At 36.7% G+C, this 17,593-nt stretch overlaps 1 protein-coding gene across 2 annotated transcripts in view; it reads left to right on the forward strand.

Annotated features, from left to right (window-relative positions):
* The window catches only part of MRC1 (mannose receptor C-type 1), a 52,532-nt gene that overhangs the window by 20,025 nt on the left and 14,914 nt on the right, over positions 1–17,593 (forward strand). For both annotated transcript variants that reach the window (XM_039708204.1, XM_039708212.1), the window contains exons 8-20: positions 2,806–2,963; positions 5,565–5,678; positions 6,973–7,088; positions 8,423–8,571; positions 9,999–10,198; positions 10,788–10,912; positions 12,019–12,106; positions 13,006–13,150; positions 14,379–14,420; positions 14,537–14,700; positions 15,613–15,680; positions 16,659–16,759; positions 17,272–17,414. In XM_039708204.1, the coding sequence (XP_039564138.1) occupies positions 2,806–2,963; positions 5,565–5,678; positions 6,973–7,088; positions 8,423–8,571; positions 9,999–10,198; positions 10,788–10,912; positions 12,019–12,106; positions 13,006–13,150; positions 14,379–14,420; positions 14,537–14,700; positions 15,613–15,680; positions 16,659–16,759; positions 17,272–17,414 (1,613 nt within the window). The remainder of the gene's footprint in view (positions 1–2,805; positions 2,964–5,564; positions 5,679–6,972; positions 7,089–8,422; positions 8,572–9,998; positions 10,199–10,787; positions 10,913–12,018; positions 12,107–13,005; positions 13,151–14,378; positions 14,421–14,536; positions 14,701–15,612; positions 15,681–16,658; positions 16,760–17,271; positions 17,415–17,593) is intronic.

Raw genomic sequence — 17,593 nt, forward strand, 5'->3', positions numbered from 1 at the left:
GCAGCACAAAAGGACTTTAGTTTGAAAGTAAAAAATCAGAGAAAACAAGAACACAGAATACAAGCACAAAATCCAAACAGGCTTTACTGCCATTAAAAAGCTGTGGTCAGTGACGCAAATTGTATTATCTCCAAACTCTTATTTCTTAGGGTCTACTTCTCCTTCCTTTCTTCTTTTGTACACGTTAAAGCAATTTAAAACTTTTTAATAACATAAAAGGATTTTATGATTGACATTCAAAAATAAATGGGGGGAAGTGAGGTCTGCTGGTCCAAGACAGTTTGGGAAGATCTGTGTCATATTATTAACACTGCTATGCCCTTGTGTCTCAAGTCATGCTGGTTGTGTTTCTCCTGAAAAAAAGAATCCATCTGTCCCAGTATATGGATTCAGATGTGCCCCATATCAAGTACAATATTTATGTGCTTGGTTTGTGAGCACATATTTGAGCTGTTGCAAGGCAAGTTAGTCTGCAGGTGCAAGATGTGTTCATTAGGAAAATGCAGCCATGCTGACTGTGAGGCAATTTCGTGGTTGCTATTGCTTTACGTGAGCCTGCTCTTGCTTGAAGGAATGCTTAAATGCTTTTTGATGGAAGAAGCTGGTTCATACCTACATGTGCTTCTTGGCACTGACTGATCCTATGTGTGCTTTCAGTGCCAGGTAAAGATGAGTTAATTTATCCTTCACTTAGAGTGTAGCCATGTGCTTTGAGCTGCAGCATAGCAGCAGTTCTGGAGTGGAAATCATAAAACAGCTGGTGCACTTTACTTTTGTATCCTAGCTACCTCCACAGCAACTTGTGCTTATCTTCACATTCTTGAAAGAGTGACTAGTTCTTCCATGAAACTTTTACTCTTTCAAAAGATATCCTAAGGAAAGATGGGACCTCTTGATGAGACATTAGGACATTTGATAGAAGTTAGGTTCTAAAGGAAACTACTTGTATTTTCACCTTACATACGCAAAGTAGGTTATTTCATAGTTTGGTATCTCCTCAAAAGACCTTTCCCGAACTAACTGCTCTTCTGTTTTTGTAAAATTGAGTGTTTTTTAAAGGCAAATAATCCTGAAGGAAACCAGGCTTCTCACAAATGACACACTAGCTGCAATAGACTATTTTGAAAGCATTTTTTTCAGAGGAATAAAATTACAATAACTAAAGAAGCCTTTTACGACAATTTATGACTGTCAGATGACCCTTGTTCACCACTGAGAGGAGAATGCCATGTGTTGCAGTGACTAGAAAAATCTTGTCTGCCTCAGACCACTGCTGTACAGAAAGAACAAAAGTCTATCTTTGTGCCAAACAATTCACAGTCCCATGATAAAACAAAGGAAGAAGGGGTACAATGAGATGAATATTGTCATGGTAGCTGAGCTTTTGTTGGCATCACCCACAAAGGAGAACTTTAGAGAGGAACATGAAGAATAAAGAAGTGCATTCTGGATGTTTACACGGAAGTCCAGCATGTGACATGGCACAAATGTGGCCCAGTGCATGACTGAGAATGGGAAGCAGCTTTACAAATTGCTGGAAAAAAACTTCTTTTGGTGTTTAGTCATACAGCTGTAGAGATGATTGCAAAAAAGCAGCAGTTTTTAGTGAGAGAAAAAATGGTATGTAGGAAGAGACTCCTGCCTTTTTTTTACATTGCTTATTTAGATGGTTTTGATGTAGTTATTTTGTTGAAGAATGTTGTTTATTGTTCATATTACCATGGTGTGAGCCCACCACTGTAGGAGATCTGAGCATCGACAATGGCTCTCTGTGCTAAATGCTCAGTAAACATGGACAGGAAGATTTTAAGAGGTAACTGAATAAAAAATAAAGAGCATGGATGACAGTGGGCAGGGAGGGAATGAGAACATGATGGGCAGTAGAATTGGATCAGCTTTCAATGTGTTACCAGAAGACAATTTAAACAAGGGTACTGAAATGTAATTTTGGGAGACTTCTGAGCATAAAATGCAGTCTGCAAGAAAGGGTAAAGGTGTGTGGTTGAAAATGGAGCCTGAGAATTTGAGGGCTTAGGGGTGCAGAGATGGTAAGAAATGATGGATGAGCTATGAGGGCTGATCACATTTAGGTGTAATAAAAGCAAGAGAGTTCAGGGAGGGAAGGAGAAAGGACAGAGACTTGACTCTCTCTGTCATTCAAGTGACCAGCTGTGAGGGTGATATTTGCAGTATCAGTTGGCCAGAATGGGAAACCTCTCAGAAACAGTGTGAAGTAAATTCCTTGACCAGTCCTGCAGTTTCCTTCGAGACAAAAGCCTACAGCTAACTCTTTTACGTGTAAAGTGAATCCAACATGAACATTAATTTCACTTTATTCTGAAATAAAATATAGGAACACATATAATGGAAAAACTTGCAAGTACTCTGGTTTTCAGTTCTAAAAGACATCACTGTCTTAGCATTAGAAAATAGGACATTTCTTTCTTCACTACACTAAAACTAGGAGGAAAAGGGGAGGTAATGTTTTATTTAGGTGTTTATTCATATCTCATTAAAAGAATTTTGAATCAGAAAAGAACATGAACATAGTTGTGTTGCAGTATAACTCAGAAAAGGGAGTATTTTGGCTGTTTCTATGAAATTGAACACCCTTATTTTTTTGCCACTTTGATGAGTGGCCTTTCCTGATGACTGGAGTGGGTATATGAGAATCAGTCTGACCTCTATGAGGCTGAGAACCCTAATTTCCTGGCTGCCTTGTCAACTTCCTGAGAATAATTTTTTTCTTTTCTGCAAAGAAGAAATTTCACATGATGTGACAGAATTGTTATTTGTATGTTTTAGAGCCATCTGATGAGCTGTGGATTGGGTTGAATGACCTCAAGGTTCAGATGTATTTTGAATGGAGTGATGGAACACCTGTCACCTACACTAAGTGGCTTCGTGGAGAACCCACTCATGCAAACAACAGGCAAGAGGACTGTGTTGTTATGAAGGGAAAGGTAAAGGTCACATAGCTATTGACTAAATTGTCTTACGATTCCCTTTATATTTTTAGTTTTTTCTATGCAAGAGCAAATAAAAAATAATTTTGAAAATGGAGATATTACTGCTTGAAGCAGCCTATTTTGGAGCCAGGAATTAATTTTTTGAGGAAGGATCTCTGTTTGAAGTTTCCAGAAAATTTCAGTGACTTCCCTGAGAAGCAGACAAGTAGTGGCAACTGCCCCTAAGATTCATACTTCTGGATTTCAATAAAAGAATCTTATAATTACACCAGGAAGCAGACAAACATGTAAATGTGTTTCTTCAGGAAACTAAAAGGACATTTTGGATATGTTTGGCTTTTGTTTTGACTGAGTATGGGATTCACGGCAAAAAATTGCACTAGCAATTTTTATTGATGCCAGAGAGAAGTACTCTCTTTAGAAGAAAATAGAAATCTTAATTTAATTTTTCTAGACAAAGTTATAAATCTTGGATCTGGGTGGTTTAATTGCTGTGTGTGTATCTGCACTGCACATGAAGAGCTGTGAGGAATGTAGTAAAGTAGCAGTGGCATTAGTGAAAGCCCTTCCTGAGTGACTTTATACCTACAACTTAAAGGCTGCTTTGAAAGGGCTGTCTTCTGGAATCTGGCAATGATCAGGGGCCTAGGAGTATTACAGGAACAAAGATAATACTGAGTATAAAAGTCAGTTTGTGTTGATGTACACAGACAGATCTTTTTGTAAGAGGTAAAAGTATCAAACTTACCACCTCCTTTAGAGTTTGCCTATTTTATCAGGATGGAAAAAAGCAGGTACACATACCAAAGGAATTTTCTTACTTTGCAAAGTTAACAATGCACAACTATAAGCTGACCTTCTCAATTTGTTGACATTTACCTGCTTAAGTACTTTATGTTTTCATTGTTGATATTTTTGGGTTAATCAGTCCTTGGTGGAAGCCATCTGAATCTATCACTTAGTTTATGGAACAAAGCCTGGCCTTGTCTGTACCACCACCTTTTTCAAGGAAGCATTTGGGTTTAACTAAGGAGAAAGTAAGAGAACAGAGATATATTTGCAAAAGGCAGCTCATAAGACATGGTAAGAAGTATCTAGAAATTACTGCATGAACTTCCCACTGAAGACGTGTCTTACAGAAAGGCAGCAAATGTTCTTCCTGCAACTAGAGACCTGTCACATCGGTCAGAGTCAAGATGGCCACGACACACAGAGCATCACATACATCACAATGCTTCAACCCACGCAGACTAACACCATACCTCATCAGAAGGCACTAGGTGTCTGCCTGTAGAGAATAATATCCTGTCATATCAGAAGGCTTCAAACATCTACCCCTCTTGTTCTTTAGCCCAACCTTTTATACCCCTCATGTTTATGCACTGCACCTGTGGGCCCTCTGTTCCCTTTGGTGTTGGTCAGTGCCCCTGGGCACTCCATGGCCCATTGCTGTCAATGCTGTTGACCTGCTTTTCACAGCTGTGCCCATTGGAGAAGAGGTTTCACCTCAGCCCCACTCCAATTACCACAAACTCTGTGCCTACGGAGACCCACAGCTTCAGAGTAGATTTTCCTGTGTTGAATAAGTCTGAAGGTTTTGCAAAGCTGGTTTCTCCCAGTCTGAGATGGTCAGAGATTTGGGTGATTATTTGAAGGGTCTGCCAACCTTATGAGAAAGACATGGTAGGGAAAGATGTGACAACCACCAATGGACTTTCCTTGCAGTAAGCACAGGACAGACACAAGCACCAGGTGAACATCCATGGCTTTGTTGTTGTAAGCAGAAGTGTTGAGCTTTGGAGAGTTTTTCCTGGAAGCAGGGTTTGTTGAGTGTCCTGAGAACTTGGAATATTGTGGCACAAGTGTCTGTGTATTAAGATTATGACTATTTTACATTTTTGGCAGGGAGGGTGGTTTCAAATAATAAAACAAATGGAAAAAAAAACTAATTGCCATCAACTGCTGTGAAATTACAGTTGTAAAGGTGTAGTCTTCAAGGCACAGGTGAATGGTGCACAAGTTTCTCTTTGTCTCCTAATACCTTAGTTCATCTGTTCAGTCAAAATGTACGTAAAATATTTTGGGAACATGGTGTGATGTTCCTTACTTTCAGTACAACTTCCACTGAATGTCATTGTTTCTTCTGAGAACCTGCAGTATAAGGAATAAGGATATTAATTCTAACTTTGACAAAGAACTTTTCACATCTTCAAAGTTTTGTGTAAGTATTAACTAAGGAATGCAGTCCTCTGGTATTGTTTTTTTGCTGTTAGACTGTGTTTCTCTGAGGATAGCTGATATCTCCCTTTCCTTCAACATGATTATTAAATCAGCAGTGTTTGTAAAGAGGGTATATTGCAGTCACTAACAAATGATTGCTTTTAAGAAGAGTAAATAATCAAAGAAAGTGTAAGTCAATGGTAAATCAGCTCCAGAAGAAGTGAGATAAGAATGATGTTGGAATTAAGTATTGAACTTAGATGAAGGATTTTCTCCATTGAAAGCTAGCAAAAAATTATTAAATACTTGGAAATATAAACCAGCTTTATTTGGAGGTTAAAGCCCAGTTGACTGAGATTCTGTTTGTATGTTTAGGATGGATTTTGGGCAGACCATTCTTGTGAAAAGAAAATTGGCTACATCTGTAAAAGAAAACCTATGTCAGATGCTCCTACAGAAGAGGAAACTATTGACATGGGCTGCCAGAGAGTAAGTGAAGAAAAAGCTGTCTCATCTGAATAGGCTGCTAAGAATGATAAAAAAGAGAAACTGTCACTTAGGTGGCAGAAAAAACATGAAAAATAAGTTCTGTTTCATCATAATCAGAAGAGTTTGCCTTCTCATTTCTATTGCAGAATGACTAAATATGACTAAATCTAATCTATGACTGTCATTTGGCACTTAATACTCACTTTCTTTTTCCAGAACTTAAAGCAAATCTCAAACCTGTTATCCCTGAAGCAGACCATTTATCCTTGATGGCATTCAAGCTTCCCTAAGGAATTTGCCTGTACCATCAGCTTCACTTCAGCTCTGGCTCCAGTTTTCTACAAAATTGTTCATAGCAGGAAGAGTGTCCCTGTCTAAATACTGTTCTCAGGGCTTTGCTGTTGTCCGTGGCAGTGCTCTCTACTTTGAATACCACCGCCAAAGAAAATTAATCTATGGTGCTTCTTCTGAATTGTCAACAGATCTATTTTTTACTTGCTTGCTTTCTAATGACATAACACCTAGTAATTACTAGAAACTACTGAAATTTATTATGCCCTAGGAAATCTTATTGAGTATTTGTTGTCCTTGAAGAAATTGCCATTTCTTCCAAGTCTGCTTTACACAACTTCAGAAAAAGTATATGATGATTATTCCCAGTATTTGTAAAGAGTACCTGGAATCCTTACAAGTGTTGGAGGAAATAAAGGGTTCCTCATACTTACAGATGTTACCATTGCCTACAGAACTAAGTGCATGCCTGTAGAAAAAAAAGTGTCTTAAAAGTGAGAAATTAAAAACCATCAGAAGAAATTTTTTGTGAACTGTGGGTGATTACAGCAAAGTTCCCTAAAAGCATGTTCTTGAGTAAACAGTATTTGAATGACAAAACTTTGGGAGTGAGTTTTGATGTTAACTAAGAATAAACAAACTTGTTTGAGATGTCATTCCCTTTCTGAAAATTCAAGCTGAAGTTTGCTTTTCAAGACTGTCCTTGTGATTTCATGATGCCTATGTCCTGGCTATAATCCTGTTCTGAGTGCAAAAAAGTGCACAGAAAAATCTCTCATCCCTTTGTGAGTGGAATACATTGATTGAAAATTAATTAGATATGAAAAATTATTTTATGGAACAAAATTCTAAAAAGCTTTGATCCTACCTGCTTCCACTCTGAATTTTTCAGTTACATTGTTCCTTTGACTAGTGGTTAGGTAATGGTGGTACCAATCAGTTTTCTGTTTTGTTGTTTCCTTTTCCCTTTCACTCTGTGATCCCTTCACATTTATTTTTATAGGGCTGGAAAAGACATGGTTTTTATTGTTACTTCATTGGAAATACATTTGTAACATTTTCTCAAGCAAATCAAACCTGTGGAAGGCATCAGGCTTTTTTAACAACAGTTGAAGACAGGTATGTAAACATCTACTTGTCTCAGGGGGTCACATGAGGATTCGACTTCTAGCATCACCCACTTATCAGAATAAAGACTCTGACTGGCCAAAAATCCAGCTTCAGAGGACACCTATCTGTTGATACAGAACTTCTCACAGTTTTTACATGTAAATTCAAATCCAGGAATCTGTTTAATACTGAAAGTAGGTCATGGCTGTGAAATCAGTATTGATATAGATGATTTTGTCAAATAAAAGCAGAACTATATCTTCTACTTCTTAATTTTTGTGGCTAACTTGAGTAAGGAATATGGAATCCAATTTTGATTGTTAAATGAAGAGATATGGTTCTGAATTTCTTTCAGAAGGTAGTACAAATGAGCAAGATGATATACTTTCCAACTATCTGGTCTTTGAATTGAGGTACTGAAAAAAAATTAATTGAGAAATCAAATTATGTAAAGCACTTGGTACCTGAAAATCTGGCACAGTCTGGGTTCAGTGTGTGCAAAATTTCTGGAGAAGTGGTGCACATTACTCTATGAGAAATATAGGAAAAATAAATAATTTAAGAAACAAAATATTTTTCTTGCAGATGACTTGATGCTTTACACAATCTCTTATTTGTTTCTATAAAATCAAAATTGGTATGTTCTACTGTGAGAGCTCCAGCTGTCACAAATGGTGGCTCTATAAACATAGCACTGCAGCTGCCATAAAAATGTTTTAATATTAATGTGGCCTTCTGACTACACCTTGTTAAGAGGAGACTTTTTTTATTTGCTCTGATTTCTTAGGAGATGTTTGTTCAAACACCATAGTGAACTATGACAGGCTTTATCTCTACATAGGTTTGTTTGCTAAATATAACTTGACTTGCCCAATCATTGGATCTAATTTACAGTGTTCTTTAGTTTTATAATTTAGTACCATACTGCTTTAGTCTCTAGTTTTTTTTTAACTTCAGTAATGCTGAGATTCCTTTTTCAGTTATGGATTTGTCTGAAGCAAGAAGTAATGAAATACAAGAGTACTAGAAACTCACAAAATAAGTGGTATAAAACATAAGGGATGTCAGGTTTCTTCTTTACCATCAATTTCCTCTCAGTCAAAAATTAGGCCATCTTATTCACTGGACATTTGAGAAAAAGCAAAATACTCTGATATCAAAGCTTACAAAGTATCTATTATTTAATGGTTTTGTTATATTCTTTTCTAAAGAAGATTCATTCAAGCTGGGCTTTCAAGAAGGCGCAGCTGTAATTCTGAGAAAATAACAAGCATTTTGCAACTTTAAAAAATAAATTTAACTTATTAAATTTATTAATTTATTGACTGATTTCTTTTTAACAGATATGAACAAGCCTATCTGACCAGCCTGGTTGGACTGAAAACAGAAAGATACTTTTGGATTGGACTTTCAGATGTAGAAGAAAAAGGAACATTCAAGTGGTCTAATAGTGAATCTGTCTTATTTACACACTGGAATTCTGAAATGCCTGGTAGGTATGACTCTGTGCTGTTTAATGGGTCCAAGGCCCAAAATAAGCTGCTCACTGCTTGAAGATTTTTCCTTAGCGATCTCTTGATGACATAATGGCCAATGGCTTCCAAATACATCAGGCTGCTCTCCCCAAGAACCCAGTGAGGCTGGTAAGTTCCTGCCAAGTGCAGGAAATGAGTTTTGAGTATGAGTTTGGGAAGAAAGTTCTCATTGAGACCAAATCTCTGATTTACAACTGTTCTGGGGGAGTCTGTGCCTGTACTGCTGTGGAGGAGCAACCTCTGCAGGCTTAGTGACCCTCCTTGGAAGTCCAGCTGCATCTCATAGCACACTTGTTCACTGCACATTCTGAGTGTGAGGGATATCGGCATGCATGAAGCATCTCTGAATCCTAGAGAAAATGGGATTGTAAGGCATGACAAAAGGACCAAAATATAACAATGGGAGGTCATTTAATCTGACATGATCACATCAGAAAGTGGATGGTTATTGGTGTTCAAATTTCTGGTATGTTGCATATGCCTTTCAGGAGGTCCTCTGATTCTGTTTAATTCCAGTACCTAATTGCTGATTTGAATGTATCAGGTGAAGTGGTAAGGCTGTGTAGGCTTATATATACCTATTTAGTTCTTGAAAATTTTAGGTCAAACTAGAAAAACATTGAGAAACTAGCTCTAACTACATTCAGTTTTAGGGGAGAATTTCTTTCTAGAGATTCTTTCTAGATCTAAGGTTATGATCTAGCTAGAGTCAGCCACTGCAGATGATTTGGTGTAAGGCATAATTCAGTATTTCAGAGAGGATGAACTACAGATATTTTCCTCCTTTTTTTTTTTTTTCTTCATGAATTAGAATCATAGAATCACAGAATGGTTTGTGTTGAAGGAACATTTCAAGACCATCTAGTCCCCACCTGCTGCCATGGACAGCTTTCACTAGACCAGTTTGCTCAAATTTAAGTCCAGCCTGACCTTGATATCTTTCATGAATTGGCAACTACAACCTCCAGGCAACCTGTTCCAATTACTCACTACATTCATAATAATAAAAAAAATTAATTTCTTATGCCCAATCTGAATCTACCTTCTTTCATTTTAAAATTATTGTCTCTTGTTCTGTCGCTATGAGCTCTGGTAAAAAGTCTTCACCTTATAAACACCCTCTAGATATTGAGTAGTCAAGGTAATGTTTCCCTGGTGTCTTCTGTTCTCCAGGCTGAACAAGCCCACTCCCTAAGCGTCTCTTTGTAGGAGAGGTGTTCCAGCCTTCTGATCATTTTTGTGGTCCTCCCAGGGACCTGCTCTAACATAAGAAACATTTTTGACTCTGTACAATGACTTCATTTCTGCCAGGACACAATATGAAATTTTCTAACTTCTTAAAACACCCTAAATGGCATTTTTGTGCATTCCTGTTTACAATCAGGAAGAAAGCCAGGCTGTGTTGCCATGAGGACTGGAAAAGCAGGTGGATTATGGGATGTAATAAAATGTGAAGAAAAAGCAAAGTTCATATGCAAAGTGTGGGCAGAAGGAGTGACACTTCCACCTGTTCCCACAACAACTCCTATTCCCCAGTGTCCAGAAGGCTGGGAGTCAAGCAATCGTATTAGCTTCTGTTTCAAAGTAAGTAGGTTGGTTATTTCTGCATTAAGGTAGTTTCTATTTGCTTCACATACATGTGATTAGCTCAATTTTCCAGAGCATAGTGCTTATAATGCCAAGGTTGCAGGTTTGATCCCATTATGCACCATTCACTTAAGAATTGGACTTGACAATCCCTGTGGGTCTCTTACAACTCAGAATATTCTGTAATCCCAATAAAAATTGGCATATGTGTGTCCTATTGTTTCATAATCTTTTTTCCAGATAATCTGTAAAAGTCTTCCTTTCTAATGAAATGCTCATGGTTTTGTTTATTCTGTTAAAGACTAATCTTCAGGTTTGACCTTTTGTTCTGAAATTCCAGTTCTGGTTTGTGGTCTGGTTGTTGTCTTGCAGTAGACACTCCCATCAGCAGTGCAGTGTGCTGACTTGACTTAAAGAGATAATTCCAAGCCTGTGTTTCACAGAGAACACTGCTAAGCCCTGTACTCAGAGTTTCTGTAATCCCCACAGAATAGAACTGTAAATCAATTGCTTTGGGGTAGATAATATTTCTTGATCTTGTGCTCTATATGGTCCGTTTTGTCTGATGCCGAGATGGTCTCTTCAGCCTTTTTCCAGAGCAGAGCACAAGAAGACGTGGCTGGAGTCGCAGGAGTTCTGCCGGTCCATAGGAGGAGACCTGGCCTCCATTAACGGCAAGGAGGAGCAGTACGCGATATGGCGCTCCATCGCGTGAGTGTCACTTCAGTCACCTCCAGAGCTTCTGGAAGTATTTCCTCTTGGCTGTTTTTGCATTTGCTTCTGCATAAGCCAGTCTGCTTTACGTGTCTGTGTCAAACACACAGCAAAAGCGTAGAGCTGATGAAGTGGTTGTGCTGAAAGCTAGTGCTGAAATGGTGTTGGCAAGAATGACTGGCGCAACCACCTCAAAAGCTAGTGCTGAAATGGTGTTGGCAAGATATCTAGTTAAGGCAACATTTATCATCTCAAGTAAAGCTATGTACTGTGGAGTTGTTGATATTATAAAATTACTGCACATGCCAGTCGTTTTCACGTAAGTGTACAAAAATGGTAACAGTTTAATAAATCTGGATAATATGTTGATTTTTTGTCACTTTTATGAACTAATAAAAAAGAGGAAACTTCAGATTATTTTTTTTCTTACATAAGGAAGGTAAATAAGTTTAGTAAGTCCCTGGACTGCAAAAAACAGGTGTGAGATTTCTAAATAAGGTGAAAAGTTAACACTTGCAATACAACCAGAATAAACCAGGCTTGAGGATCTTGTACATCCCTGGCTAACCAAGAAGCAAGACTGAAACATCATGGCCCTGCAAAATGCTATGACCATACTAGAATCCCAGTTGTGTATTTACAGTAAGGAAGAATTCTCAGATGCATAATTGCCACAAATTAACTGAATATATTCAGATTAATCAGTAACGTCTGTCTGCTTACAAACAACGATTAGTTGATGTTTTTAAAATGTGATTCAAATGCAGAAAACAACTCTCTGTTTGAAAGCTGTAAGTGCCTTTACAGAGAAAATGAGGAGTTGAGAAATGGAGCAAGAGTATCCAGTGAACCATTATATGAAGGTATTAAGCCACTTTATGTACAGGAGTTGTATCTGGTAGTTTTCTTGATCTGTATTTCAATCTGAGTTAATGCATAATGATAACAGCTAGAAGCAGCTGCATTTTAATTTATTTCCACCTTGGTTTTTATTGTTTTTAACAGCATTAAGTTATCATTAGAGAACTCTTAACTGTAGTAAAGGAGAGATTGTTAAAAATATTGTAATGCCATTATTAGTATTGGTACATTTTTTTTTTTAGAAACAATGGCTATTACCACCAGACTTTCTGGATGGGTTTATACTACTTGAATCCTGATGATGGCTTTGCTTGGAGTGATGGATCTCCAGTGAGTAATTTAATTTTCCACAACTGTTATTTTGCATTCCCTGTGCTTCTTATTTATGTGTAGCGTGTGTGTTTCTGTGTATTTTTATGCTTAATCATAATCCTCTGTATTGTGCATTCTTTAGGCAAGCTAATGAATAGCAATTTCATGGCTTGATATTTTTGGCTAAAATGTACAGATTTTTGATAAGAAGATACACATTGAATCAATAAGGAAACTAAATACATACAGACAAAAAGGATATTCTTATGAATGTGAGGACTTTTTCTGTAAAATAGTCCTTCTTTAGTTGTTCTTTTCTTTGCACATTATCTGCAATGGCTTACATTCCATGGAGATGAAGACACTTTTTAATGCCAGTTGGACTTACTGAACTTTAAACTAAGGTATAAAACTGTAGAAATGAAAGTGATTTTGGAGATGTAGGTCTGCTTGATACAAGGTTGGTCAAGATATATTGATGGGGATTTACGGTACAGAAACCTGAAACTGGATTTTATATAGGAAAATTAAAATAGCAGTAATACCTCTGAGGCAAATGTCAACATTTTTATTGCATCTAAATGAAATCCTATTCTACTCATATTGTATATTTAATTAGTTTAATATCAAGATGTAGCATGCCCCAGCATTGTAATTAAATATATTTTAAAGAATTTAGGTCCCATCAAAAATGTTTCTATTCTTCCAAGTGTGTACAAAAACAACTGTTACCTAAACTGCAATCTGAAAAAAGTTTGAAATGTCAGCATTTGCATGGGAGGATTCTCATTTCCTTCTAAGTTTTTAACCTGACAATAGGAACAATTTGTATGTCTGTGCTTTGATGCTGTCTCCTCCCCCTCTCCCTTAATTTATTTCCATATAACAGAATCTTCACAAAACTTCTTCTGTCACAGGTGAGGTATGAAAACTGGGGCTTTGGAGAACCAAATAATTATCAAGGAGTTGAACTTTGTACAGAGATCAGTGGTGATTCCAGCATGCTTTGGAATGACAGGCACTGTGATTATATGTATGGATGGATTTGCCAAATAAGAAAAGGTATTGCTCACTCCTGTGTATTAGTGTAATAAGAAGATATTCTTGGTTGACTTTTACCTTCATTTTAAGAAATAAAAAATTTGAAAATGTCTTTATAAGAATAGTTCCATCCTTCATGTGCTTCAGGTGCTGGTTTTTTTAATAATAATGTGTAGTTTAAGGATGGACCTTGGATTCAAGATACTTTATTTCTATATTCACATGTTGATTACTTGCTTAATTCTCATGAAATATGTGTTCGGATGCTTTTTATTTACTAAAGATATCAAGAAAATATTTATAATTTAGAGAACACTTGAGTTTCACTGGCAGTGCATCTATCTAAATTTGAGCTTTTTAGAAAGTGCAGCACATTTAAGTGTTTTACTGCATTCTTATAGTGGGATGGAGAGGAGCAAAATAAAGATCTTGCATTAGATTATTGACAATAAATATCAGCTCTGCCTTTTACTGGTAAGATAACTTCTTAGGCATAGATTTTCTTAATAAATGTCATTACTAGTAAGATTACATTTTAGTACAAAACTAATTGGTAAGCCTAAACTGACAGAGTTTTTCTGTATAATAAATTCCTTTCCTGAGATACTAATGATGGCATCTAAGACCCCATCTCCATGATGCCATAGCAAAAACAAACAGGAATTCTTTAGCCTAAAGTTTTTCTTTTCATTAAGGATGACTTAATTTCTTGAGATCTTTTTCAGTGAGATTTTATCTAGGGAAATTTGTAAGATCAGGGTAGAAGTTACTCTCAACAAGAGGAAGATGGAAAGAACCTCATCTTGTAGTAGTTAGGGAACCCCATCAGATGATAACCCAGCCTGCATTGCTGTAGCCTCTGGTTTAAGTCAGAATACAAGTATTTGTGGCCAGGGGAAGAGGGAGAGATGGAGACCCAGGACAATTGTCTTAACAGAGGTAGTGCTTTGGGACATAAGGTTTACTGCTTTCAATGACCAAAAAAATTACTTGATTCAGGTAAAGTTACAGGTATTTATAATACTTTGCATGTAAGAATAGCCCCAGGGAACAAGACTACATATTTAAAATTGAATATTATACCAAAAATAGGAGATTTAGGTTATTTAGTTCCTTCTACATTTTGGTGTTGAATCCATTGCTAACTGTGAAAGTCAGTGTCAGTACTAAAACATGCCTGTCTGTCACAGAAAATATCTTCTCTTCAGACAGAAAGTATACTATCATAATAAATTTTTTTTTCTCACAGGGGCAAGTGTGAAGCCTGAACCAACAGAATCTCCTACACCCGGTAGGTATTACTGCTATTGTTTTTGTGTGTGTTTGTGTTCAAAAGCATTAAAATTTGATTAAGGAGGACTCTTGTATCTCAGGAGCAGAATAGTTAGCTTGGCAATTATCTTACAGAATACAGGACTACTGAGGATGGATGGATTATACACGAAGACAAACAGTACTATTTCAGCACGGAGACTGTTCCTATGGAAAAAGGTCGTGAGTTCTGCAAAAAGAACTTTGGAGACCTTTCTGTCATTGAGAGCGAAAGTGAAAGAAAGTTCCTCTGGCGATATGTAAGAAAAATCATTAATACTATGGAATAAACCATCCAAAACAAGTGAGCATGGGCACAGATCCTTTTCACCATGGTGTTCTCCCCTATAAATTTTAATAGTGAAGTTGCTGTTACACTAAGCCAGATTAGTATAAAGAATAATCTAATGCTAACTTTTAAGGGATCTGTGGCTTTATTTTAGCAAAAAATATTGCACTGATGAGTTATGATTGTGTAGGATATCTTAAGTAGTGGATCAAAGCAACGATTGACTTACATGCAACACAGAACATTTGATTTAGATCTTAACTGTTTATCTGGGCTATTGTCTACCTAGCAGTCCCTTTTTGGTCCTCAAGTTTGCTTCTTTGCCTCCTTCTTATGAGAATATAAGTATGGAGAGAGAAGAAACTGGGACATGGATTGTGCCATGAAAAAAACCTTTGAAATCCTATTTCCTATATAACTGGAATTGTTTGCTTTTTATGCTGGCTGAGGTCAACTTATTTTTAATCAGGAATGTGCTTAAAAGTTATATTTTAACTACACAGAACATTTCCTGAGCTGGCTGAAGAGTCTCAGTGAGAGGACACAAGGACATGTATCAATACATATTCAAAATGTAGTAAGGGGCTTGTCTTTGCAAGAAATTAGTCAGCTAAAGTCCACTGCAGAGACTGTGCAATAGCTGCTATTTCAGTGGCTTTTGAGTAAAATGTGGGAGGTGTTGATACAGTGATCACACTTTTTGGCCAATGGTGAAGTTTGACTGTGAGCTGTCAGCTGTGAGCTGCTTTACCTTAAATGTTGTAGCTAGAGAATATATCTGGTTCATATCCTCTGTCAGTTAGAGGTATATTACTCATCAGTAACATAATAGGTTTATATGACAATAGAGGGCATTTGTACAATTACAATTTTTGCATTCTAGATGTTGAAAAATGGCAAAGAGGATGCATATTTCATTGGTTTACAACTGAGTATTGACCAACGTACAAGGTAGGTCATACCCAATTTTGAGTCATAATTCAAAAATGATTGTATTCCCAAGTGGTTTAATTACATCTTAATTTAGCTCTAGATTATCCAGAAGAAATGCTGCATGTTTCCTAAAAAGAATTTGCTCAAAGCTAGACAAAAAATTACAATGCAGCTAATGTATTTCGAATTTTTAGTCAGGAATTCTAGTTTCCTTTATTATGTGATTTATACTGAAAATATAAGTAGATGTTCTAACTGTAAATATATAAGACTTTTTGTAGGTAAAAATGTTCTTTTACCCCATCCTTAACTGTTGAGAACAGACTCTAATAAAGGAACAAATGAAACTTATTTTCTTTTTCTAGAACAATGATAGCTGTTGCACTGTGAAGTCAAGCAGGTTTTCTGCAAGCCTTTCTGAATGTCAGTATGCAGCACCACATTGTTTTTGACAGGTTATGCTAATTTAGGCCTGGATTCAGTTCAGTCTGTGTTTGAAGTGCCAGGATAGGTGCCTAGTAGTTCTCAGTTCTCCTTATAGTCCACAGTAACAGTGAGGGACATCCAGAGGGTAATTAGAATATTAGGTGAGACTCTGAAAATGAAGTGTTTCTGCCTTGCCGGTTTCTTAGGGACCCCAAGATGAATATACTTTTAAGTACCTTGTGCATGTGTCTGAAGGATGGGCCTGGGCACCTCTGTCACTTGCAGACCACTAGAAAGATGTGTTGTAATAATTTTTCTGGTTACAATTTTGTTCTTCATTGCCTAATCTACATGGATGTTCAGCTTGGTATTTCAATGTTGGTATTTCACCTTGTATGTCTTTGAGCAGAGAGTAAGTTTAGTGTAACTAGTAAAGAGGCAATTTGGTCAAAAAACCTTGTACATTTTACTATGAGAAGCTATATTAAGCATATTAAAAAGTTACTTTTTAACATAAAAGAAGTTCTATTTTATGTTAAAGAAGCATTTTTTTGAATTGTTTTTCTTAAGCTGGATGGATGGCACTCCAGTGAATTATTTGGCATGGGCACCACATGAACCTAACTTTGCAAATAATGATGAAAACTGTGTTGTTATGTATAAGAATTTAGGTGAGTTTTGTATATGCTTTCATGAATTTCATTATTTGTGTGTTTGCATCACAACATTTTTTTTCTTCTGAGAAGCACCCCTTCCTCCTGTTTTTTCTTTTTTCTCTTTTACAAAAAGTAATTTAAGTAGACCATAATATTACTTACAGGACTTAATAGTTTCGTACTCTTGTGCTTATCTGAAGCCTAACGTGGGGAAGATCTGATAGAGGTCTCTGGCCAGAGGTCTATGGTTGTAATTGCTTGTTTATATTTTTTATTAAAATTGACCTAACGTGTCACTATGAAATTTCTAGTACCTGGCTCTACAAAGCTGTTAACGTTCCATAATTATAATATGTATAAAGTGACATATTTTTCCTAGACACTGATATTGAATGATAATAATCTGAGAGACAGCTTTGATCTTATCTTTCAACTAAAAACACTGTATGTGAGAATGACTGAAACGGATTTCCATTAACAAACTTGAGATGTGGTGTCATACAGTTCCCCATTTATCTTACACCCAGGATTTTGGAATGATATAAACTGTGGCTATCCAAATCCCTACATATGTGAAAGGCACAACAGTTCCATTAATTCAACTGTTCCTCCAACAACATTTTCAAGTCCAAGAGGATGTCGTCCAACTTGGCTTTCTTTTCGTAACAAGGTACCATAACAATTGTGGTCTTTGCTGGATATTTGGCAAAGCATTAAATAGAAAACAAGGGAATTTTTAAATCATATTGTTTCTTATTAAAATAGAATGTTATTTTTATGCAGAGAGCTATGATACATGCATGCTTTTCTTTGTTTGCCCATCCATTGTTTTGCAGGAAACATGCTTTT

The sequence above is a fragment of the Passer montanus genome, unplaced genomic scaffold (assembly GCF_014805655.1).
Source record: "Passer montanus isolate IOZ18808 unplaced genomic scaffold, ASM1480565v1 scaffold10, whole genome shotgun sequence".
NCBI lineage: Eukaryota > Metazoa > Chordata > Aves > Passeriformes > Passeridae > Passer > Passer montanus.